The 26,713-nt window shown below is 40.8% G+C and overlaps 1 protein-coding gene across 5 annotated transcripts in view; it reads left to right on the forward strand.

Annotated features, from left to right (window-relative positions):
* TNIK (TRAF2 and NCK interacting kinase) overlaps window positions 1-26,713 on the forward strand; it is a 350,236-nt gene that overhangs the window by 72,730 nt on the left and 250,793 nt on the right. For all 5 annotated transcript variants that reach the window (XM_053657848.1, XM_053657844.1, XM_053657845.1 and 2 more), the window contains exon 2: window positions 3,469-3,534. In XM_053657848.1, the coding sequence (XP_053513823.1) occupies window positions 3,469-3,534 (66 nt within the window). The remainder of the gene's footprint in view (window positions 1-3,468; window positions 3,535-26,713) is intronic.

Below are 26,713 nucleotides of genomic sequence, written 5' to 3' on the forward strand. Positions count from 1 at the left end.
CTACTGTAACGTAAGCCAGAGAAAACAAAATGTTATTAAAATTGTGAGGAAGAAAAACATATATTACAGCATTTATTGAAAATATCTGTAAGTGGACCCATACAATTCAAACTTATGTTTCCTCAAGGGCCATACATTACAGCCCCATGAGAGTGGAGAAAACAGCGCTTACTGTATTCAGAATCTATCTCTGTTCCACACGAATGTAACTATAAACTACATGCATTTGTGCCAGGGAAGATTCACAAACATCTAGCACTCTGGGTGCTTGGATTGGGGGTAGAGGAGAGGGAAGCATAGGGTCAGTGCTAAGTTCAAGTCTCCCTGAACAATATCCCTGCCTCCTGCTTCTCAGGGTCTCTGCTTCCTTGCAAATACCATTACTCTAATTGTGCCATTTTGCCTTATCACTGTCGGCATACTGTAGAACGCAGATGCTCATAAATCTCTTCTAGTTCCAAACCGTAACTCATGTCTAGCCGTGATGCTCTAGTGGGTGCAGTGGCATGCCACCCAGACCTGCTTTCCACTACTGAGGCCCTCATTGTCCACCTGTGGGGAGGGTAGGCAGCTAGTGATGGTTCTCACCGGGGAATTGTCCTCAGCTGAAGCAGCCTGCTCCACCCGAGCAGTGATGAGTCAGTGGAGGTGGGATATAAAGGCTCCCGTGCCTCATGGTAGGATACTTTTGAAGAGTCACCCCAGACTCACAGCACCTGTGCTTCCCAGATGAGCTCTTCTGTCTGCTCAGTCAAGTCCTTCTCCCTTCAGTCCCCTGCTGTGCATATGCCGGTAAACTCCCTCTGTGGTTGAAATTCAGAGTCCATTTCCTGGGGAACCAACCTAAGTTGCTAATTGTTTTCAGTTTGGTTGCCTACCCACCCAAGAGGGTCACCAGTCAAAGTCTGTAGTCCCTCTGACCTTTGCTTCTGATCCCCTTGGGCATGTCCAGTGGGAAGAACCTCTCTCCCAGTAGCTGGAACAAAAGTCTTGGCATTGAGCCTCCTTGGCCCCAAGTGATTGGACCATATACCCACTAATGGACTATTCAAGGAGAGGAAAGTGCCTAGAAGTCAGCTGTTCAGCTTCTCTGGAGACCTAACCATTAAACCCCAGCCCTGCAGAAAGGTCCGTGAGATGGGGTGATTCCTTGGTGCAGAAGCTGGTCCCCACTCTGCACTGTGTTTCTGTTTCCGCCCTCCCCTCCACCCCTCTTACACTTCCCACACTCCTTAAGGCGGCTAGTAGTCACCATCCTGCGTTGACTCTTTCATTCATATGTTCTTTGTAGTCAAGAAAAATGAATGTTGAAAACACAATTGAGATATTTCAAGCAAATGGAGAACCTCCCTTGAAATTTGTTGCAGAAACAGCGCTGTGCAAACAAACTACTGGGAAGCACAGCTTCGCAACAAACAGCAGCTGCCACCGTTTGTGGGTTTCTTTTTCCCTTTTCCTCATTTGTTTCTAATTCGTTTTTAATAAAACCTGCTGCCTAGCAGTTGAACGGCAATTTGTCTGTCCTGTCTTGAGGCCTCTCAGGTGGCCTTGACAGTGTCTTTTAGCAATGGGGGGCTCGGGGGACGGGAGCTTCCCGCTGTTGTGTTGATTCACCGTTCCTTCTGGAACTGCGTCCACACCTCCCTGACCAGGTGGGGTAGCGCTGGACCTTCTGGACGCTTAGACCTGTCGGGATGCAAGTCTAGAGTGTGGTTTCTTGCCCTTCTGGCTTTATAATAATGGATATTGCTAATTCCCAGCTTTCTCAGTGACTAAGTGCATCAGCTGTTGGTTTTTGGGTTTTTGTTTGTTTTTTATTTGTTTTCCATGTGGAATCTTTGAGGGCACAGATCTAAGAGCTGTTCTTGGGCCTTTTTCACTAAAGACTGTGACTTTAAGGAACTCTGACTTGTCACATCCAACTCATTTGTCTCCTTCTGCGTGAATCGCACGCAGCCCCGAAGCAGCCCTTCTTCCTTCCTGAGCTGTTAGCGGTGTGGAATTCGTTAGCTTAAAAACTATGATGGGATATTAATGGATTGCTGACTACGTTCAAGGACTGGTGTCGGGCCCTCACTCATTCTTCACTGGAGCTCTGCTCGGTAGATGCCATCCCCTGTTTAATCTGCTCGGAGACCCAGCTGCCCTCCCAGGGTGTGGAAGGGGCACCAGCCACTCAAGGCGAAGCTGGTGTTTGACCCAGCTCGGTCCGAAGCCCTGGCTCAGGTTTTGCCCTCCCATCTCTCAGCCACTATAATAATATACGGCAGCATGCGCATAATAAAGTGTTCACCAGTGATAGTAGTTGCTTTTAGCCAGAGGTGGCAGTCTTTTATTTGTCCTTCAGAGTGTATTTCTTAAAAAGTGAGTTAGTGCCTAACATTTAAAAATTAGGATATTTCATATGAAAAGGAATGTTCAGTTTTTCTTGAAAAAAAAAAAAAAGAACCTTTAGACTGGAAATACTGTGTTCACAGGTTTATAGTACAACTGTTCCAGCTAAGTAACATTTCACACCCCACCCCCACGCCACCCAAAGGAGACCTGACTTCCTCAGGTGGCCACGGGCCTCAGCCGCCCTACTTCACTCTTACATCACTCCCCTGGTTTCCGTGGACTTTTAAGTTTGTGATTCTCGAGTTAGGCTTTTCAAGAAACAATTTCTGTCTAGTTAGGAATCAGTAGAAGTCAATGTCGGTTTCTGCCTCTGAGTTGAATTTTACAACCTTTGATTTTTCTTTTCAACTTTTTGGAATAGTGATTCAGTAAGAACAGCTTCAATTATCGGACATGTGTTGAGCATTCGAATGTTTGACTGACACTGAGGGTAGGCAGATACCTGCTTGGTGGTGAGAACATGCATAATTCTCCAATTTAGTTTGCATCCTAACACCTGCAGGTGCTGCGCAGGTGCCGCAGAAACTGGAGGCCACTTGCACCAGGGTATTTTGCAGAGGTGGCTTTGCAGAGAGGGGAGATGAGTCCAGAGGAAAACACTGGAGGAGGGGCCATTGTGTTGATTCCGTGGTGACCACCTAGGTAAGGTCGTCCCACAGCCTGGAACACCACGTTCTTAACCACCAGTGTTCACGCAACGAGCAGCTCAGAAATCTCAAGGAACAAGCGAGAACCTCAGAATGATGGGTCTCTCATTTTACCTCGATGTACCTGCAAGTGTATTTCCCTTTGGCAGTGAGAGATGTCAGTCTTTTCTATTGTTTCAGCAGAGGTCACGTCTCCTTTTATCTGGTTTAAACACATGTCATAGATGTGTAAAATAGAAACAAAACGGATTTTCACTAATTTCATAGCTGCAACTGGATTAAAATTTAATAGTGTTTAATATTAACACACGAGAGCCCCTAAAGCTAAAGTTGTTATTTGTGTATTTAAATAAGTATTTGCTTTCAATTAAGACAATGCTTGGAATATTGTTCGAATTTTTATTGCTTGTTTATTTTCTTTCAGGACCCTGCAGGGATCTTTGAATTGGTGGAACTGGTTGGAAATGGAACTTATGGACAAGTTTATAAGGTGAGTTCGATTTGGTTTGAACATGGTTTATGTGTGGTTTGAGTTCATGAGTGCTGAGTGGCAGTGCTGTCTGTTGTCGCTCTTGGGGGCCTCACAGCACATTTAAAATGAAATAGTGTGCTTTCTGATTGGCTCTCCATCGTTTTCCATGCACGTGTCATCCCGTTGCCTAAACTGCATTCTGGGGTTCAGGCCTTTCCCTTCGCGATGTACTACAGTGTTTGTGTCTGATACCTGTCCACACACTTGAAGTTCTTCAGGTGGTTGATTTCCTTTACTTTAATCATTGCCAGGCTGATTTTCAAAGGAGCAAAGGATGTTGTTTACTTTAGAAATTTAAGCTATTAAAGCATTATATCTGGAAATACAGATCTGTCACTGGCCTAGGGCATGAGTTTAATGAGTTTAGTGAACAGCGTTAGGAAAAAAACTGGCGACCTCACAAAGCAAAGGCCTAGTGTAGCAGTGGCTTTTTGCAAGATACAAAATAATGAAAACTTAAACTTGGATTGAGATTGAGCTGGGCAATAAGAAGTCCTCCTTGCCCTTTTACTAATTTTTGCTTACAAATTCACCCCCAAAATGCTTTTAAAAAGGTACTTTACCCCCAGGAAATGACCTCAAAAATGGTTGTTTAAAATGTGGGTTGATTCTTTTTCTGATAATCAAAAGAAATGGAAATGAACTGTTTTTAGACTAAAACTCAGGGGGTTTTAGTGAACGAGCTATTGAAACAACTGCCTTCAAAATAAACCATTTCCTTATGATCGTTTCTAGGGGAAACATCCATCATTTTCCTGAGTGCTAGCGATATTGGATATCATTTCCATTACTAATTATCCTTTGTTTTATTTTTAAAAATTCCTTCTCTGGGGCCTCAACTTCACTTAGTTGATTAAAATTATTCTAGAAGTCATCCAGATTGTAATATTTCCAATTGTACCATATGCCAAAAGTATACAAACACACATATATGTAAACATACATATGTATATGAATGTATATATGTATACACATACATATAGTGATCTTGAGAATCTTGTTTTTAAAGCACAGTTGTTAACAGATACATATTTAAACCTTAATTTACTGGAGGTACCCTTTGGTGTTCACTCCAGAGGAAATTTTTTTCCTTACAAGAAACAATTATTTCTTAAAATGTCAACCTCCTGTGATTAGACAGAATGTAGTCTACCTAAGATGTTCACTTGACGTTGATCCTGTCTGACAGAAGAAAGAAATGTGTCTCAGCAAATGCTTTTAAATACTTTCAATGAAGATAATTAGGTTGAAAGAATGTATTGTTGCATTTTGAGAAATTGGATTCAACTTGAGAATTAAGGTGAGGTAATGAATTAATCTCTGATTTAGGCAGAAAATTACTTCTGATTTGCTGTTAGTGTGGAGCAGCAACTCGGCAGCATGCTGCTGGCTCACGGTGCCATTCCGCTGCACTGTGCTTCCTGCATGTCACAGTTTGTGACAATACCCACAGCTTTGTCTGCTAGTCTAAGGGGCGGACTGTACAGTTTTGCAAGAGAAGAGAACAAAGATGTCCACTCAAGGATGAGAAAGGGTGGAAAATCCAGAATTAACCCTAACATCTTGTACCTGAAAACAAAGAGGAAACAAAATGGCAAGAGGTCTCAGATCTTTTTAGAGAAGAAAGGTTTTTACCAACCATGTTGTTAATGTTGTTGTTCTAAAGGGTGCCATTCTCTTGGTGGTTGATACAAAGCTTCGGCACCTCTCAGGCTGAAGGGAGACTGACTGCAAAAAATGGTCACGGGCTTTGGGACGGGAGACTTGGTCCCTTTCACAGTGCCAGGTGTTGTTTTGTGGCAGCACAGCGTTTCTGTGCGTTAGTCAAGTGAGAAAACAGTTAGAAATACTTTGGGGGCTTATAAAGACTTATCTAAAGGATTAAAACACCCCACCCAGTTACGAGTCCAGTTTTTAGGCAATGCAAGTGATATGAGGTGGCACGGGGTTTCTTGAGCCACTAACCCTGTTCTGCTGTGACCTTGAGTCCTAGAGCAGGGTGTCAGACTTGTTTTCACCGGGGGCCACATCAACCTCGTGGTTGCCTTCCAAGGGCCAAATGTAAGTTTAGGACTGTATGAATGTAACTGCTCCTTAACTAGGGGCAGGGAGCTCAGGGCTGCTGCCTGGTAGAAAGAGGGTTCGGGCCGGATTCAGCCCACAAGCCTCGTGTTCGCCACTTGTGTTATGAAGGATTAAAGCTCAATATAAACAGCAGAAATTGAACTCAAATACATGCAAACCTGAAGAAAAATAACTTAGGAAGTAATTGTTCACATTATAGGTTATATTTAACATTTATGGAAGAGGTATTTCTAAAACACTGCTGACACAAATAGTAATTGTATAGTCCTAAAAAGAGATTCCTATACAAAAAAATTCTATGATAAATATTTTCTTTGTATTAGGTATTTAAACCTTTGATTTTAGTTTCTTGTAAGTCAGCTTTTGGTATTCCTGGATTTTATATATTGAGGTATAATTTTATGAATAATTTTATGAGCATAGTCTTTATTTTATGGAAAGATTCATTAGGTTCATTTACATATTAATTTTTTAATTGATTTTAAAGAGAGAGAGAGGAAGGGAGAGAGAGAGAGAGAAACATCAACTTGTTCCACTTATTTATGGATTCTTGCATGTGCCCTGACTGGGGATTGAACCCACACTTTGAAATATTGGGACAATGCTCTAACCCATTGAGCTATTCAGCCAGGGGCCAGGGCTATGAGTTTACTTTTATAAACTTATAAAAATAAGTTCTGCCCTGGCTAGTGTAGCTCAGTGGATTGAGCATGGGCCTGTGAAGCAAAGGGTTGCTGGTTTGATTCCCAGTCAGGGCACATGCCTGGGTTGCAGGCCAGGTCCCCAGTAGGGGACACATGAGAGGCAACTACACACTGATGTTTCTCTCCCACTCTTTCTCCTTCCCTTCCCATCTCTCTAAAAATAAATAAATAAATAAATAAATAATTTTTTTAAAAAGGAAGTCTCCTTCTATAAAAAAAATAAGTTCTAAGGTAGTAAAAATTTCATTTTATCTACAAGTAGTTTTTAAGAAACATACATAATACAATAAATACAAAGTATTTGTAGACATAAAATAATATTTCCTGAAGTCTATCTGGATATAAGCCACATACATTTAGATATGGAAATATACATATTTTATATAAATGTCACTTAGTAATAACGTTTAGCTTTTCCAAGTTGCTTCTAGTCACACTCCCGAATCTAGCTTGGTCTGTCTGTTCTTAGAAGGCTATATTTGTTTATCTTCAGCATTTTGGTCCCAGGCGGTCAAGTGGCAGTTCTGTTTTTTACTTTCTTTATGGAATAGAATACCTAAACAATGAAGGGTAGTGTTCTACGTCAGGAGTTTTAACGAGGAAACCATCTTCCTGGGCCCATGGCTCCTGTTGAAAAACAAAACAACAGAAGGCACAGACCTGTTTGCCTGCAGTTTGGGCTGTTTATTAGGATGCCACCTGTGGTGTGACCTAACAGAATCCAGACACGCTTTTGTGAAGATAAAGTAATTATTTTAATAATTTGAAATAATTGTTTACTGCCAAAACACCACTAAATTATAGCCACAGATTTCAAAAATGAATGTTAGTTTATCTCATTTCTTAATTTGCCCTTTTGAAATATATATTGGGCCCTGGCTGATGGGGCTCAATGGATTGAGTGCCTGCCCGCAAACCAAAGGGTTACTGGTTCAATTCCCAGTCAGGGCACATGCCTAGGTTGTGGGCCACATCCCTAGTAGGGAGTACAGATAAGAGGCAACCACGCATTGATGTCTCTTTCCCTCTCTCTAAAAATGCATAAATAAATCTTTTAAAAAATTAGGTGTATGTTGGTCATCACAGAGATGGAGAAGATGTAGTTTAGTCCCAGGTGGTATTATGAAATGGGAACCCAGTAGATTCCTCAGTATTGCTCAGGTTTGTCTTGAAACTTCCTTAAGGTTGTAAAAGATGAAGTAAAGAGGCTATCTTGGCAGTTATAGTGCTCGTGAGAGAGAGCGCTGTGAGCGTGTGTGTGTTTTCGGAGGGTTGCAAAGGTCATTACAGATCATCTAGTCCAATCATTTTGGCACCAGCTGCCTATTCAATCCATTCTTTTAAAAAATATTTTATTTATTTTTTGGAGATGGGGGAAAGGAGGGAGAAAGAGACGGTGAGAAACACTGATGTGTGAGAGAGTCATTGATTAGCTGCCTCTCACACATCCTCAACCAGGGACCTGGCCCTCAACCCAGACGTGTGCGCAAATCTGACCGAAAATTGAACTGGTGACCTTTCAGTTCACAGGCTGATGCTCAACCCACTGAGCCACACCAGCCAGGGCTATTCAACCCATTCTTGATCACCTCCAGTCACATGGCACTTACTACCTGCCAGTTAGTCCATTTTCCTACAACTCTCTTTGAATGTTCCTTATCACATTGAGCCAAGATTTTGGCTTCCTAAAATATTTACCATACCATCAGAACTATTTAGAAAAGAGAAATTACATCTTCTTCCATGAGAACAGAGTCCTTCTGATATTTGAAGAAGACTTCTTCCTACTTCCCCAAATGCATTCTTGTGTGTCCTGCTCTCCGGACAAAATGACCTCTATTGTTTAATTAATTCTTCATATTCCACAGACCTGAGGCCCCTCATTATTCTCAGATGAGGATAGTTTCAGGACATAAACCAAGATAAATGTACAGGATCCAACACCTGTACAGGATCCAAATGCCCCTTTTATTGTAAAATCTTATATTATAAACCATAAGCATGTAATTTGGCAATACAATACCACACTCAAGCACATCACATGACATTTTAAGTGAAATGGTCAAATTAAAACTGTAAATTGTGATGCCCATATTGTTACCCTACCAACCACCCTCAAGCAGGCCTTCCTTCTGTTGGAACCTGCACTAAAAATGATGCTTTATACTTTTACATAGTCTTCTACTTTATAAAACTTTTTATGTATACTATCTGATTTTTTATTTAATTCCTATAATAAGTTCATGAGAACCTTGTTCTTAACTTAAAGTCTTTACAGTACCATCCCCCTGCCTACAACACTTGCCCACACCCCTCCTGTGGCAGGCCACTTCCCCTTCGGGTCTCAGCTTACACGTTGCCTCCTCAAACAGGCCACTTTTCATTCTTGTCTCTAATGTAGCCAGTCACCTCTTCTGCCTCCCTCCCCCCAAACTTTATCACATCGGCCTGTTTCATTGTCTTCATTATCTTAATTTTTTGTGTGCGTGCATATAAACAATTTAAAAGCATAAGTAAAAGAAAAATACAGGTAGGGACCCACTATCTAGCCATCACTGTATCCACAGTCTGATATGTAGTAGGTGTTGGTCCCAGAATTGATCTCTGTTTTCCTTGATAGTTCTTTTCATATTAATTCCCCTTTTTTCTGGTATTTTCCATAAAATATCAGTCTGCTTATTTCAGAAGAGCATATTTGCACAACAGGAATCAACAAAATGATCTACTTGTGTTTTTCTTTTTATCTTGGGAGGTTAATATAGATTTTATGTTAAATGAATCATCAATAGTCTGGAATCCAGATTCGTGCTGGAAGTTTACAAAATGCAACAAACCAATTTTCTGGGATTCAGTCTCCTGGCAGAGGTTCTCAAACTTGAGTGTGCAGAATGAATATTTGGGAAATTATTTAAAAGACAAATTTCCAGGCTCAACCTCTGAAATTTTGATTCAGTAGGTCTGGGGTGTGGTCCAGGAATCCCACTTTTTTCCCCCGTGCATGGATTCATTCTGATGTTCAGGGCCCTGGAGCCACACCTCCAAAAACTCTGTGGAAATGGTTACAGATTATCCCGTGGGAGGGTGCCTTGAATGAATGCTCATCCTAGTGCTTTTTGTAATTGTTTACTTTAGGGTATCGATGCTGGCATAAGCTAGGGAAAGTAAAAAATGTAAAGATTTTGACTTGGGATATGGTGCCAACTAGTTTGATGTACCCACTCAGAGATTTGACTTTTGGTGTTTTTATTTGACATGCTTGCAATTACAGTTTAAGGTTATTCCTGAATAACTGACTCAGGATCTGAGAATCAATGTGGTCAAAACTGACCTGGTATGGAAAGAAGAATCTGAGCCTGTTATATTAGATTTCCACAAATCTGCACTGTGATCTCTTAATTAATTTTCTGTTAAGTAAGATGAAGTATTTTAATAGTAAGCTTATTAACAGTCTTGATCTGGAGGTATTCTGTGCAATGTAGCTTTTCATAGTCTATTCTAATGAATTGTGGATTATACTATTCACTTGTTTGATAAGGAGTATGGGAGAATGTTGTGTTCCTTAGATAATAGTGGCACTTGTTCTTTCAATCAAGAATTTTCAGTATAAAGAATACATTATTTCACATTTGTTTAGAGCCAATGAAAAAACTCTGTGCTCTGTGTGGGAAGAATGTAAGCCACCCGATGGGGCTCCTACTCTACAGAAGTGTGCGTCAGGATTATCTATTTAGTACTCTGAGTGCCTGCTGTGTGCTAAATGTTTCCTTATGTATTGACTTAATTATTTCTTGTGACTTTATAGTGGAGGAAACTAAAGCACTTATTAAACTACATTATCACTCCAGGGCAGGGTTTCTTAGCCTTAGCATGCTTGACATTTGGGTTCAGATAGCCCTTTGTTACAGGAGCTCTCCTGGGCACCGTAGGGTACTTAGCAGCATCCCAGGCCTCCGTCTATGAGATTCCAGTAACACCTCACAGTTGTGACAACCCAAAATATCCCCAGATGTTGCCAAATGACTCCTGCAGGGCAAAATTGCCCCCAGTTGAGAGCCACTTCTTTAAAGATAGGACAAAATAGTAAAACTCTTAAAATTGATGTCCAAACAGAGGCTGTGAGAGCGTAGACTACGGAGCAATTAATGCGGCCCAGGCAGAGTGGGGACTTGAATGGATGGTGGGAGGAGCATTTGGAAAAAGCTTCAAGGCCTTGGCATCTGTACATCTTGGAGTGTAATTTAGCATTTTCATAAGGGGGGGAGTGTATAAAAAGGAGTTTGGAGCAGGGCTCAGCTGGATTCCCCATCTGGTTCTGCTTCATTTTGGGTGTATGAAGAGAGCCAACTTACTCTGAGTCTGGACTTCTTCCTCTGTTAATAATAGTACAGTGTAGGGTTGTTAGGAAAACTGAAGTGTGATGTATGTGGAAGTCCTCAGCCCAGTGGCCTACACACAGTAGGCAGTCGGTCACCTTTTCTTCTTCCCCAACATGTGCCAGTGGGAACCTCCTTTACCAGTTCTTTGCATGGTCTTGTTTTTGTAGAAGATGATATGATCTGAAGGAAGCATTCATAGCAGATGAAGTCAGAGACACACTTACCTTTGTGCCTCACCTTCTACTCCTTTGCATTCTCGCTATTATGCAAGCTCAGAATTGCTCTATTTATATTAAATCCAATGCACAATACTTATTATTGTGGCATTTGATGATACGATTGCCATTTAGATGCTGTTGTTGGTGTTTAGTGTTAAAAAAAGCCAACTTCTCAATAATCTGTAAAGAAAAAATGTAGATTATTTAGAGGAAATAAGAATTGGTTGTAGCATTCCAGAACTTTAGTGGGGTAAGTGATTTTTAAGTAATTATACATTTTATGAATTCGAGGGGAGAATCAGCAGTATTTCCTCTTAGGGTAGTACAAGTTCTAAGCAGAGAGCCTCTACTGTGAGACCTGGAAGGACCTTATGGCAGAGGCGAGGACCTACCTTTATGGTTTTGGTTCTGCCTCTAACTTGCTGTAGCTTGGAGCTTGCCAAATAGCCACTTAGAGCTTCAGTTATTCTTACCTGTAAAATGAGAATAAAAATACCTTTTTGGATACACCCACCAGGTTATGCTGAGGTTGAAACAAATTAAGGACTATGAAAGTCTTTTGTTAAATTTAAGCTGCTGTGTACACTTAAGGTTTGATTATTGCTATTGTCATTCATTGCAAGGTAGGCGGCAGGGCGTGGCCTACCAGGGTCTAAGGAAGTCTATTCCTGTTTGTCTCCATCCCTGTGCGTGTGCTGTGTGTTACTCAGTAAGTGATGTTCCTCTCCGAGTAGGCCGACTCCAGCTGCACATTCATTCTTAGGCCCTGCCTGCTTCCTGTTTTCCAATCTTCAGGCAAAAAAAGAGTCATGGGACTGAGTGGTGATGTCTCTGGCTTTGTGTCGCTTGACCTTTGTCTCATTAACATTTGTTAGCTGGTTAGTCACCTTTCTCAAAGGGTGTTCATTGGAACCCCAAGATCAGCACTGTGAAAAAAGAATAGAATAAACTAAAGAAGTTTGAAAGCAGTAGGAACCATCCCTTCTGCTGGAACATTAGCATTAGCATTACTTTGTTTTACGCAGTATTTTCCCAATTTATTTAACTGCGGACTCTTCCCTTTCCCCTGCCTACCTAAATAACCCCTAGTGCTGCCTCTTGGAACCATTTCACAGAACACAGAGAACCAGCGTGGCTTAAGGCCCCGTGTCACGGCCACGTGTCATCCGCATTGCTGCGGCCTCAGCATCGTCCTGTTCGTGTGGAGGAGGCTGTTTTCCTGGCAGCACGGCTGTCTTTCCTGTTCACCCACTAACCAGGCTCTTGGGCCAGGTCTCATCTGTTGGTTGCCTTTAAAAATAATTTTTGTGGGAATATAGTCACACATTTCATCTATTAAAATAAAGTAATGATATGGCCAAGAGAAGTAACTAGTTCATTCAATTAAAAAAATATTTTTGTAACTGCCAAAATACCCAAACACTGTTTTTCTAAGAGTGCAGAAACTGATTTTTAACATCAAACAAACATTTTAAAAAATGTCTCTGGGATGTTATACCACATGCAAAGCATTGTTCTTAGTCATAGTTTTGTCTGTAGCTAAGATCACAAGATGACTGAGTTATTAATATTGTTAACATTTAGTCTCAGAGTATACTTTAACGGTAGTTGACCACAATTGTATATAAGTTTTACTCTCACTCAATAAATAGATTATTTACCCTTAAAATGTAGAGGCTTGACGAGTTTTTTATCCTCAGAGATCTCTGTGTTCTTTTCATCTAATTTGGCCCAAGACCATGGCACCTCATGCTCCAGGTCTGTGGGGCGTAATGAATTAGATGAGTGACGAGTGCGACCCAAGGTCATGACCTTCATGAGCATCCTGTTGTGTGCCATAGGGAAGGGGCAGCTTGGCAGCCAGACCTTCAGAGTTGCTACTAAAACTTGTCCCAAGGAAATATGTCCGATTTCTTGTTGTTGCTGCTTGTTTCAGCCCTCTGTTTACAGAAATCATGCGGTATAGCTTTGGAAAATCTGAACCTATCTGGACCCTTCTATAGAAATTCGGTTTTAGTTGGTTTGGTAAAGTTGTTTTCAGAACTTCCCAGATGCTTCTCACGTGCAGCCAAAATTGAGAGCCACTGAGCTAAGGTATTGCCTCTCAGGTTGTTTAAGAGCTCTTTTGGGTGTCTTTGCCTTTGGGGAGGAGTTTCTAACACTCTTATCTCTATTCTGGGGTTTTGTTTACCTCCTTTACTCATTGATTCATATTTAGCCTTTATCATTAGCATCTATTATTGGCTTGGCATGTTGGTGCCCACCTTACATTTGAAGTGTTTAGACTGCTTTAGTTCAAAATACTTTCGTTCCATTAGAAATCAATGAATTGCCAAATAACTTGACGCACATCTTGGTGACTTGTAGTTTTTAGATCTCAGATACCCTTAGTGACTTGGTGATTATAAGGCAGTCTCAGGTAATTAAACAATCAATAATTACTATGAAATTGCCATTATTTGGGGGCTCTTTGTAACCCGTAAAATGAAACCCGATAAGATTATGGCACAGACTTTGTGGCTATCCACAGATTTAACTATTTTGTAATGGGAAACATTTGAGACTCTTTAAAAAAATAACCAGTTAATTGGGGCCCTGAAATGGAATTTCTTATCTCTGTGGTTTAACCTTAATGTAATTTTACTAAATTCACCTGCATATCTTGCATGTGCCAAAATAAATATCTGCTGTTTGACAAGGAAATATGTATTCTACTAAGTAGGAGCCTTGTTTGGTGGTGAGAGTCTTGAAGGGAGCATGAAGCATTGCAGGGTTTTCTGAATAGGGCCCGGCGCAGGCTCCTCTGCAGAGCGCCATGGCCTCGGGTACTGCTCCTGGTCTTTGGTTGTCTTGCTTACCAAGGCAACGCACAGAACTTCTGTGTCCCTTCAGTTCCCATTTGCAACAAAGGAAGAAAAGCATAGCAGCTGGCTCACTGAGAACTCTTAATAGATAGAAAATAGCTGCTATAATAATAACGAGGATAATAACAGTGTCGTCTTTCTAGACTGCAGGGAAGAGTCATGCATTACATTATGTGAAGAGCTCAGTCTCCTGTAGGGGGAAGGTGCTCTGCTGTTTTAGGAAACATGCCTGTGTTTATGTAGTACGGCCAGTGGGGATGTATGGTCTTTGGCACACCACTAGTATGTTCCAGTTGATGCTTTTCTCTTAAGTGTTTATTGAGAAGTTCAGCTTTGGTCTGTGCCTCACATTCAGGAAGCCATTTGAGGCTTATAGCTCACAATACTGGAAATCTTACTACTTTTTAGCCACTGCGTCCTTTCTCTCTCTCTCTCTTTCTCTGTCTCTCTCTGATTTTGATAAAATATACATCCTGTAATATACTGTTCAGAGTTACTAAGTACGTTCTCCTGGTTGTGAAACCATCACCATCATCTATCACTGAACTTTTTCATTTTCCCAGTTGGAAATCCCGTACCAATAACTCCTCATTCCGCCCTCCCTCTCCTCCTACCAGCCCCTGGTCTTTCTTTCAAAAATATTCCCAGTAAGATTAATTGTAGAGGTTATGGGTCTCTGGCAACACTTGTTCTCCTACGAGTCTAGAATGGCCCTGCCCATCTGTCTGTCTGTGTGCTGGCTTTTCCTCAGGATGATTCACTGGCAGCCCACTTTGTCCTCCAGCTGACTGACTGCCCAGCACCTGCCTGGATGCATCTTATTCTAAGAAGCTGAAAGTAGCTGAAGCCCTTGATTTTTCTGCCTTGTTTATATGTAAATAAAACAGTTCTTCTCAGGTAGAGGGAGAGAGTGGAGATAGAGTCAATAAAAATTGTATAAGCATTTTTTTCACGAATCTTAGAAGAGTGTTGTTAATGGTTTCTCTATCAAAGTGTGCTGGACTCTGGTTATATTTATTACAGTTTTATAAATGAGATTTTCCTTTTCCTTTAAATGCATTAACTATTTTCTTTTAGTGGGCTTTTTCCCTGTAGGAAGTGCCAATATTTCATACAGTAGTAGAGTGTTCTAGAAAGAGGATAGCTAGGCTCTCCCTCATGCAGGTATCCCTCACCAATGTTCCACTCTCTGAGTGCTCCCCTCCCTGCATAGATCCCCAGGGTGGCCCCACACTTAGGTTCTAAGACACCCCCCCAGTCTCGGGTTCCCCATCAGGAGACCTCTGCCTCCCCTCTGTCCCATCCCGACTCGCCTCGGCTTCTGGAGCATCGTACTGCTCTGCATGTGTGCACACGGTACCCGGTTTCCGTTCATCCACGGTACCCACCTGAGACCCCCAGCACTGGGCTCAGGCGGCAGCCCTGCTCCTGCCCTGGGGCACGAGCTGACTCTTACTGCACTGGCCTCACTGTGTTGTACTGTTCTGTCCAGCTGTTTTCACTCCGAACTCTGCGCTCCTTGCAGCCCAGAACATTCCCTTGCTGTCTCTCTAGTGCCAATACAGAGTAAATAGTTAAAAATACCAGCTTACAGAATAAAAGAGCACATCATTCTCCTGTTTGTTCAAGTTTGAAATACCCTATACAGTGGAATGTATCTCATTTTTGCTTAATCTAAACTGTTTAAGTATATTAATCAAGGAGACAGACACTAAGTATATTATTTAATAGCCAGCAGCCGTTAAATACTGCTAATTTAAATAAAAGCCTAACATTAAATATAACAACAAATAGGATAAAGAAAAATGCCTTTCCTTCTTTCTAAGCTGGTTTCATGGACATGATTCTGCAACTGAGTCTGTGGCTAAACACCAGGGGCCACAGCCAATTTGAGTTAATAAAGACTCTGCTGCACATTTGGGAACAGAGATGGGTTTTCTTAGGTTTCCCTTCTCCCACCATGTCTCCAGGGCTGTGCAGGGAAACACTAATATTGATGACTAAGACAGGTTTCATAAAACCCTCGTATTTTTTTTTTTTAATTTAGTTACTTTTCAAGTACATTTTTTTTTTCTTCTTTTTTTTCCCTTCCCCCCCCCTCCCGGTCTCCCCCCTCCCTCCCATTCCCCTCCCATCCCCAGTCCTCAACTCTGTGTCTTTCATACTTGTTCCTCAAAATCCCTCCCCCTTTTTCCCCTTAAGTTCCCTTCCCTCTCCCCTCTGGTCGCTGCCCACTTGTTCTCTATTTCAGCGTCTTTGTTTTTATTCTGTTTGCTTGTTTGTTTTATTCTTTAGCTTCCTGTCAAAGGTGAGATCATATGGTATTTGTCCTTCAATGCCTGGCCTATTTCACTCAGCATAATGCTTTCCAGTTCCATCCATGTTGTTGCAAAAGGTAGTAGCTCCTTCTTTCTCTCTGCTGCATAGAATTCCATTGTGTATATGTACCACAATTTTTGGATCCATTCATTTACTGATGGGCACCTAGGTTGCTTCCAACTCTTGGCTATTGTAAATTGTGCTGCTATGAACATTGTGGTGCATAGGTTCTTTGAAATTGATGTTTTAGGATTCTTGGGGTATAATCCTAGCAGTGGAATTGCTGGGTCAAAAGGCAGGTCAATTTTTATTTTTCTGAGAAAATTCCATACTGTTTTCCATAATGGTTGTACCAGTCTACAATCCCACCAACAGTGAACTAAGGACCCCTTTTCCCCACAACCTCTCCAACATTTGTTGTTTGTTGCTTTGTTTATGATAGCCATCCTGACTGGTGTAAAGTGGTATCTCATTGTGGTTTTAATTTGCATCTCTCTGATAGCTAACGATATTGAGCATTTCTTCATGTGTCTCTGAATGTTCTGTATGTCCTCCTTGGAGAAGTGTTTGTTCAAGTCCTTTTCCCATTTTTTAATTGGGTTGGGTGTCTTCTTAGAGTGGAGTCGTGTAAGTTCTTTGTATATTTTGGAGATTAAACCTTTGTCTGAGGTATCATTGGCAAATATGTTTTCCCATACAGTTGGTTGTCTTTTTTAATTTAATACTGTTTTCTTTAGCCATGCAGAAGCTTTTTTATTTTGATGAGATCCCATTTGTTTATTCTTTCCTTTATATTCCTTGCTCTAGGGGACATATCAGTAAAAATGTTGCTGCGTGGAATATCTGAGATTTTCTTGCCAATGTTCTCCTCTAGGACTTTAATGGTGTCATGGCTTATATTTAAGTCTTGAATAAACCTAACCAAAGAGGTAAAAGATCTGTATGCAGAAAACTACACAGCACTGAAGAACGAAATCAAGGAAGACACAAACAAATGGAAACATATACCTTGTTCATGGATTGGAAGAATTAACATCATCAAAATGTCCATACTACCCAAAGCAATATACAGATTCAATGCAATACCTATTAAAGTACCAATGGCGTATTTCACAGACATAGAACAAACACTTCAAAAATTTATATGGAATCATAAACGAGCCCGAATAGCAGCTGCTCTTTTTGAGAAAGAAGAACAAAGTAGGAGGGATCACAATACCTGATATCAAACTGTATTACAAAGCCACTGTAATCAAAACAGCCTGGTACTGGCATAAAAACAGGCACATAGACCAATGGAACAGAACAGAGAGCCCAGAAATCAACCCAACCCTCTACAGTCAATTAATATTCGACAAAGGGGGCAGTAACATAAAATGGAGTAAAGATAGCCTCTTCAGCAAATGGTGTTGGGAGAACTGGACAGCTACGTGCAAAAAAATGAAACTTGAGCACCAACTTACACCATACACCAAAATAAATTCAAGATGGATAAAACCCTCGTATTCATTATTTTATTTGACCTTCCCAGGAACCCCACAGATGAGACAGAGGAGGTGGGATTACCTTTGTTTTCAAGATGAAGAACTTGAGGTCTCAGAGTTAATGAATGACTTTCCCGAGGTCACCAAGTAGGTGATAGAGCCTGGCTCGAGGTCAGCAACTTAAGTTCTCTTAGCTCCACTCAGAGTTTCCGAGGAGGAAATGGGGGGAGGGAGGGGCTGGCAATAGGGTTTAGGGGAAGTCCCCTTGAACATTTGGCCGGGCCTGATTTTGCCCTTGTGTCGCATGTTCAGAATGCGTTTTAAGTACGTCTCCCATAGGCTGAGTTTATAATATAAACTGGTGATGCCACAGCCTGTTTCAGCACGCAAGGTCCAGCACAAATAACACCCCTTTTTCATTATAAAGTCTTTTATTAGGAGATCATAAGCATATAATTTTGTGACATAACAATATTGCACTCAAGCACACCAATATGAATGACATTTTAGGTGAAATGTTCAAATTGCTCTCCATCTCCTGTGAGCCATTCACGTGCCCTACCAACCACACTCAAGCAAGCCTTACTTCTTTCAGACCCTGTATAATTCTTTTAATCGTTACATCTGAAATACTGAAGGATGATCGGTGGCTAGGCAATTAATCACTGGATTCCTCAAAAGGGGAGGTACTATGTTTTTTATACAACAAGCAAAATTGCTATTTTCCCAGAAAGAGAGGGAGCTCTTGTCCGTCTATAAAAAGGAGCTGACGTGCCGTGGGGCCGTTACGTTTTACAACGTGAAATGCTGCTGTGCCAGCCACTTAGGGAGTTGGGTGCATCTTTCTCAGGACTTGTTTTTGGCGGGAGAAGGAAGGGAATAAATAGCCTCTTTCTAGACTGCCTCAAAAATCATCTCCAATAGCCAGTTGCATAATCTTCCCCTCCTGCTCTCTGCAAAGACTCTACAATCAGGCTGGAGCTTGATAAATGTTCGTGGAACTGAATTGATTTATTTTCCCAGCCACAGTTGTGTGCTTTTGTGAGCAAATGAATGAATCTTCCTGCTCTGGAGTCCATGCAAATATTTGCCAAGCACTTAATCCACACTTTATTCTGAGCAGAGGGAAGGCCAGTTACCTGTAACCTGGGGTGGCATTGTGGCAAATTGCTTACACTTTGCTTTATATTTATTTCCCTCTCTAAAGGGGGACTAGGTTTGTATGTTTGAAGAGGAGAGTAGGAGGGACAAGGAAACAGAGGACCAAGGAGAAGGATTTCTGGATAATGAAATTGAAGGTGAGCTGGCTACGGTATCACAATATAACTCTTACTGGATAATTTATCATGAGCTCAAGTTGGGAATACCTGTATAAAGACTCTCCATTTCTGTTCCTATTAAAGACTATTCCATTCACTTTCCCCCGTAGGTTTTGGGTATCTAGCACCCATGACCCAAGAACACAGTAAGCCTCTAAAGGCTATTACCAGATGCTACACTGACAAATTTTAGTTGCATTTATCTCATTCTTTATGTGTCAAAGCAGTGAAACATAAGAAAGTTGTCCTCTTCTTTGGAGGGAGGCAGAGTGGATTGTATCTCCTTTTAGAAGGAGTTTCAAATTAAACAGATTCTGACCTCCCCATACCACCCTTCCGGTGATCACGGCAGAAGAGGAATGTGCGTTATCTCAGTGTTCAGTACATTCTGTTCCGTCATTCCATACCTACTCGTGCACTGTGAGAGATACTTCAGAACTTTCAAAACCTTTCATTCCCTGAAGAAACCTATCACAGCAGCTAATCACCAGAGCCTCTCTCATCCCCATATGAGCTTTCCCCTCCGAGTGCTGGAAGGAGGAGGCGCCTGCCGCCCAGCCCTCAAGTAACCCCAGCTTGAATGGTCTGCAGGGGGTGGGGAGACGGAGTGGCGTGAACGGATGATTAATGAGCCACGGCTGCCCTCTTCCTTGGGCCTCCCGTTTATCTGATGCTCAGGACTTGCTTGAACAAGACTGATGCCTACAGTTAACTATCTGAATAAATATTTTATACATTTAAGGCGTGACCAAACAATCAGGGTTGATAGGGGGTGTGGGAAAACACAGAACCAAAAAAAAAAAAAAAAAAGAGAGAGAGAGAGAGAAAGCCTGCCAACAAAACCCAAAACAAAATAGCAACCTCCAAAACAAAAAGTTCTTTATTTGAATATTGTTTTTCAGACCATGAAAAACAATATTCTCAGCATGGGAGATTCATGAATACCTGGTTAAGGTGATGAGTAATACCATGGTCAGATGTGTTCTTTGAAAATTGGCCTAATGGCTGTGCTTCATGGGGTTGTTCTCATTCAAAATCATATTTTTGTGAATCCCCAAAAGCCAGGTAGGTTCCGATAGTGTTTCCCATCGCAGCCCCTTCCCCACTTACATCACTGCCAGCATTCTGGCATCTGCGTCACTGGGGCTCCTTATTCCTTGCACCGGTCCCCAGGGAGGATCTTCACATTCCTAAGTCCTGTGGTCCTTAGGCTGTGATTCTGACAGTCAAATCTGGAGATTAATTGGGATTATGATACACAGTTGCTGACTGAGCACATGAACACCCAGAGAGTTCAAAGTCGCACTCAGGATCCTGCTTCTCAGGAAGTGTGTGACACAGAGAAGCCTTTAGCTTCCTGCCCACAAAGCTCTGCTCAGAGCATCCAGGTCTCCGTGGTCCTGGTTAAAGCTGAGATGTTGTCTGACCACCTTGGCTCAGTGAACCCAGGTCAGGAAGCTGACCAGCCCCGGTGCTCTGAGTGTGTGGGCAGGTGAGGGCAACTGAGTTCTCTGGGGCTGGTGTCTATTTTCAAAATAAATAAGAAGGAGAAAATTCTCTTTTCACAGTCAGTGTTTTGGGTTAGAGTAGAAGCAATTAAGTACCTAATGCTGAATATTAGTTTTTTAAAAGAGTGGATATCCGCGGGTATATGTATTATTCATTTAGTGTTGGTGCTGAGTTCTGTGCTTTATTGGAATCGGATTTCTCTCTGAGAAGAGGTAGCAGCTTTACTCAGTGCTTTGCCTGGTGGTGCATTTCACCTTAAAATATAAATGTGGACTGAAAAGCTGTTCACGTTAGAATAATGACACTTGGTACTAATGTACATTTTTTGAGGGTGGAGAATTACTTCTTATGAAAAATAAGTAATTCTCCAGAATAAAAGTACTGAAAAATAACAAATATCAACTTTGCTCAGAAAAAGGACTGTGAATGCGGATGAAATGCCCCAAGGCTAAGAACTGACTTTGAGACAAGATGTGGCCCACATAGCCTCATGCCGAAAAAGGTCACGTTGAGAAAGAATGTTACTGCCCTTCTAGACTTGAACCTTGGAGGTTAAGATGCGTTCATACTCTTGCCCTGGACCCTTTCGTGTGGTCAGGAGTTCCATGGTTTCTGTGTGTGCTTTGACTGGCAGTTCTTGACTTTTCTTCTGGTTCATGTGTCTTTATAGCGCAAGGACCAACCTTGTCCTGCTAATGATGGAAGCGGTGTTGGTATGTAAGCAGATATGTACAGTGTGCATATGTGGTACTTAAGCCCATTATATTGAAAGGCTGCTCACCACATGCCCCGAAGCAGGTATTACCACTCACTATCCCTGCTCTACAAATGAAAACCTCAACATCAGGAAATATGACTTACCCTGGGTCACACTGACAGTGAGTGGTGCAACCTGGATTTGAACCCCACCTACAACCCCCGGACACCAAAACATGGTGAGGTTGATGCCTCAACTCAGGCATTTGGTGAGTGATCTGACTTTTTATTGAAAAGTTTCTGGTTTAACTCGGAACTACTCTGGAGTTCCCAGGACCCCTTTCAAGGTGGAGTCACACCAGCAAGCTGTTTTGTCTTCAGCATTGTTCACATGCTTTAGTTCTCCTTTCCAGCCATTTCAAAAAGGAAAAGAATTATCCTTCTGCTTATAAGTGACCTAGCAACTCTGCCAATACAGAATATTGAAAGAAATGTTCTTTAAGATATCCCACAGGTAACTTATAGGTAGAACCCCAGCCAAAGTATGTTGCTCTTGTAGAATGTTCTTTGGCTTGATTCAGTCAACTGTCCTTGATACCACTTCTGCATTTCTGAGAAACCTTATTAATTTTTAGAGAGGAGATCTGGGATGAACTTGACCTTTCAGTGTGTGTTAGAAGAAAGAATTTATCAAGTGCTGTAAAAGTATAAACAGAAGTATAAGAAGTTTGTTGAAAAAAACCTCTGTCCCTAAGTACCCTCAGGTATCTGAAAACGACTGCTTATTTATCCCTATTGATATGCTAATCACAAGTTGTTCTTTAATATTAAAACATTTCCTCCAAGGAATTTGTACTGCATGTACGTGGTTCATTAAACCACACAGTAATATAGTTCCTTATTTACATAGTGGTACCAATCCTTGCATCCAAAGTATTCTGAGTTAGAGAAGCTTACTGAATAGTAAACATGTTTATGTCAAGGATACGCCGTGTTGGAGAATTTGAAATCATTAGTCCCTTACTCTTTGGATAAATGAACACGGAACACGTGGCCAAATGATGGAGGGATGGAATAATGGTCTCTTCCCCTACTTGGAGTGAAAGGACCTTGTAGAGTCCAAAGCTTAAAGAGTAAACAGTTATGCATATTTCTAAGGATTGTGTAGAGTTTTAAATGCCACATGAAGATACTGGAAAGTGTTATAGCTCAGTCGGGATTTGAACCCAGATGGATCTTTCAAACTTCAAAAACATAGATTTTTTTTTTGGCATTTATTTATTAACCAGACCCCTGCTGTTCCAGGTACAGTCTGCTGTCCAGCAGCACAGTCGTCACTGCCTTGGAGACTGTTAGAAATGCAGAATCTCAGGCCCTCCCAGACCTGAAAATCAGAATCTGTTTTGTAACAAGATTCCCCATGTGATTTACATGCACATTTAAATTTGGGAAGCATGAAATTAGGGCACCTCATTGGCCTGAGAACTAGAGGTCACTTGGTTTGGCGAAATGCCTTTCCTAGATGAAGAGAAGGCACAAATTCAGATTTAGGGTGGGCTGGGTGCCCGAGTGGGCCGTTTGACCTCTGTGTTGAACTACACCTCTGGGAAGTGAGGGGGCAAAGGCCAGACCTGGATGCCCAGTGCCGGCTGGCTTGCCACACCCCACAGCAATAAACCGCACACTTGGGAAAGAGCAGAGGAGAAGGCACATCTCTGCTCTGGCAATAACCAGGATGCACTTCATATTAAGTGGACAGTACATACAGATTTGAGGCATTTGTCTCCTATTCCACACAGGCAATTTTCCTGAACTTTTGTAAATTTAGTGATAATCCTAAAACTTTGTTCTTTAAGATACTGCAGAACCTTCTGTGGTGCTGTTATATTTTATATTAAAATGAAGAAAAGAACGTGAGAATGAATATCTTTTCTTCTCAATATGAAATTCAGTTAGTCAAAGCACCTAATGGAGATATGAGAAGGTTGATACATAATGCAGTTTTTGTATCAATACTTCATAAGATGAGTCAGTATCTAAGGGGGCCTCCTTTCAAGGGTTGAGACATTTGTCAAATATTTTATAGCTATTAGATAGAAGATTAGAATTATTAACACACATATACACACACCTACTTCTATATATGCATGTAGTCATATCTACACATGTATATATACAAATACTCTTCCTATGATCATTGGGGAGAACAAATGAGATAATGTGCATAAAGAATATATGAAACATCGTAAAAGTGTCCAACGAGTGGTAGTTATTATAATAGGAAACGGCAAAGTGGTTAAGTGCATAGGATTTGGTATTAGATCCCTTGGGCCCAGAATCTTGGCTCTGGCACTTATTAGCTATTCGACCTAAGGTTAATTGCTTAACCTCTTTGTACCTTGGTTTCCTCTGCTGAAAAAAAAAATCAGGAATAATAACTGTACCTGCCTTATAAGGATTATATGGGATAATAAATGAAATGCATTTAGAAGAGTTTTGAGAATAAAATGTACTCCAAAAATGTTAGCTGGTTTTTCTATATGCCGTACACTTTTATTTGGAATCTAGTTAAAGGATTGAGTTTCTTTGGGTATAACTTTTTTTTTTTAAGAACAGAATTTTAATTGTGGATGGGAGCCTTTCACTTCATCTTGCTTATTTCATTGTAATAATTAATTTTTTCTCATTCCAATTGAATTCTCATTCTAATTGAATTTCTACAAGAAGTAACCTAAAAGAATGGTTAAATATGGCATTAAGAGATGCAGTCCTGTAATCTTGTCATGTGTCTGTCCTAGAGAACATTTTTTCCTTCTGTGAGGTATGGTTAGCTGTAAAGTAGCTCCCCCTGCAAAAACATTGCCTCAGAATCTTCGATCAAACAGCCCAATCCCTAATCTAGATTCAGATTAAAAAATATGTATTGACTACCAGCTTTGTTCCAGGTACATTTCTAATACAGGGGTTAGGGGCATGAGTTTGGGTCTAAGAAAACTTGACTTCAAATCCTGATTCTGTTTATCATTAGTTGCAGTCTTTTGTGCAAATACCAGGTCAGGATGATGGTATAGCTGGTATTGGCAGAAGTGAATGCAAATCTTATTCGCCCTCTTCAAAAACGTGTACAGTAATGTGTTTTCTGTTTTACTTGTAGTTCTTCTAAATGTCCATGAGCAATACATAGAATATTTGTTTGGGGGCACAACCCTTCTTTCAGTTCCCTGGTAAAACTTTCATTGGCCATGAAAGACAACATAAGGTCATCTTACTTTGGGAGTAGATAAATCTCTTCTCTCTGAGTTAACAACTTGGAGACATACAAGGAAAAAGAAAAAGAAGCCCTAGAATACTACTTTTAGAAGGTCACGGATTACACCCGCTGCTTCTGATTCAACAATGAATCTGGGGAATTCTAAAGCATGCAAGAACGGATTGACTTCAGGTACTAGTGGAGAAAATACCTTTTCCACATCCAAAACGTGGCTGCAATGAAATGGATTATTGGACATACTGGGCTTGAAAATGATCTGACTTTCCATTATCCTGTTTTGACAGGCCCCCAAGACTGATATTTTGGGGAAAATGTGTCAAATTTGTATTGAGCAAGGGTAAACAATGGAATTGTGTGGTGCTGCTTCTCGGAAACCAGGAGCTGGCTTGCTCCGGGCCCGGGAGTGATTATTTTGTGCCTGGGGGCTGTCTGTCTCTTGTGAAATTATCCCAGCTGTAGGACTGGACTTGCTGATCTCATTTTTATGTGAATGTCTTATTCTTGTGCACAGTCTTTATCAATTATCTGCCTCTGCCTGTACAATGCAAGAATTATGTGGGATCGTTTCATGTGCTAGTAAGAGGAGATGCCTTGTCCCAATCCACCAGAGTTTCTTGCTCTTTTAACAGTGCGACCCTCTAGTTCTGAAAAATACTATGATACATGATTTTAAATGGAATTAAGCAATCAGACCAGTAACCAAAAGTTACTCTTTTCCTATTAGATTAGTGCTGCAAATTCTGGTAATATTTTGCAGGTTTTTTTTTTTGAGACACGAAGGCACCTATATAATGATCTATATGGAAACCATTTTGGATGTCCTTGCTGAACCCAGTATTTCCCAAGTTTCAGTTATTTGTATATCAACCTCACAATATTTTTATAGCATATTAAGTATTTTTACTTAATTTTTATAAAATTATTTTATTTACTTAATGAAGATTTTCAAAAAACTTCATTGCTATTGTAAATGGGAAACCCATTATTTTTAACTATTTACACCTTAAAATATAGTACATATTTTTCAAAATAAAAATGCTTGCTATTGTTCTACCAAAGTGTGGTGATATTTTGGGCTGCCATGCTTCAAGAAATATCATTGTCAACTGTGTTCTGAGATTTAGCAGGCAAATATGAAGGAGAGAGTAACTACCCAGGGCCATAGTGTGATTTTGTGGCCCAGATGCTTTGCATTTGTGGTCCCCAGACTCTATAAAAAACATTTAAAATTAGATTTTATTTATTTATTTATGTAAAAAATTTTTATTTAGTTATTTTTCAAGTATACTTTTCTGTCTATTTCTCCCATCCCAGCCCACCCCTCCCCCATACACCTCACCTCCCTCCCATTTCCACCCCCCTTAGTTATTGTCCCTGTGTCCTTTATACTTGTTCCTCTAAATCCCTCCCATTTTTCCCCTTACATTCCCTCCCCTCTCCCCTCTGGTCGCTGTCCCCCTGTTCTCTATTGCAGTGTATTTGTTTTTATTTTTCTTGCTTGTCTGTTTTGTTGTTTAACCAAAATAAATTCAAGGTGGATAAAAGACTTAATTATAAGCCTTGAAACCATTAAAGTCCTAGAGGAGAACATTGGCAGGAAAATCTCAGATATTTCACGCAGCAACATTTTTACTGATATGTCCCCTAGAGCAAGGAATATAAAGGAAAGAATAAACAAATGGGATCTCATCAAAATAAAAAGTTTCTGCATGGCTAAAGAAAACAGTATTAAATTAAAAAGACAACCCACTGTATAGGAAAACATATTTGACAATGATACCTCAGACAAAGGTTTAATCTCCAAAATATACAAAGAACTTATACGACTTCACTCTAAAAAGACAACCAACCCAATTAAAAAATGGGAAAAGGACTTGAACAGACATTTCCCCAAGGAGGACATACAGAAGATCCACAGACACATGAAGAAATGCTCAATATCGTTAGCTATCAGAGAGATGCAAATTAAAACCATAATGAGATACCACTTTATACCAGTCAGAATGGCTATCATAAACAAAGCAACCAACAACAAATGTTGGAGAGGTTGTGGGGAAAAGGGGACCTTAGTTCACTGTTGGTGGGATTGCAGACTGGTACAACCATTATGGAAAACAGTATGGAATTTCCTCAGAAAAATAAAAATCAACCTGCCTTTTTATCCAGCAATTCCACTGCTAGGATTATATCCTAAGAACCCCAAAACATCAATTTCAAAGAACCTATGTACCACAATGTTCATAGCAGCACAATTTACAATAGCCAAGAGCTGGAAGCAACCTAGGTGCCCAT

Source organism: Artibeus jamaicensis, unplaced genomic scaffold (assembly GCF_021234435.1).
Source record: "Artibeus jamaicensis isolate MK-2021 breed Jamaican fruit bat unplaced genomic scaffold, CSHL_Jam_final scaffold_474, whole genome shotgun sequence".
NCBI lineage: Eukaryota > Metazoa > Chordata > Mammalia > Chiroptera > Phyllostomidae > Artibeus > Artibeus jamaicensis.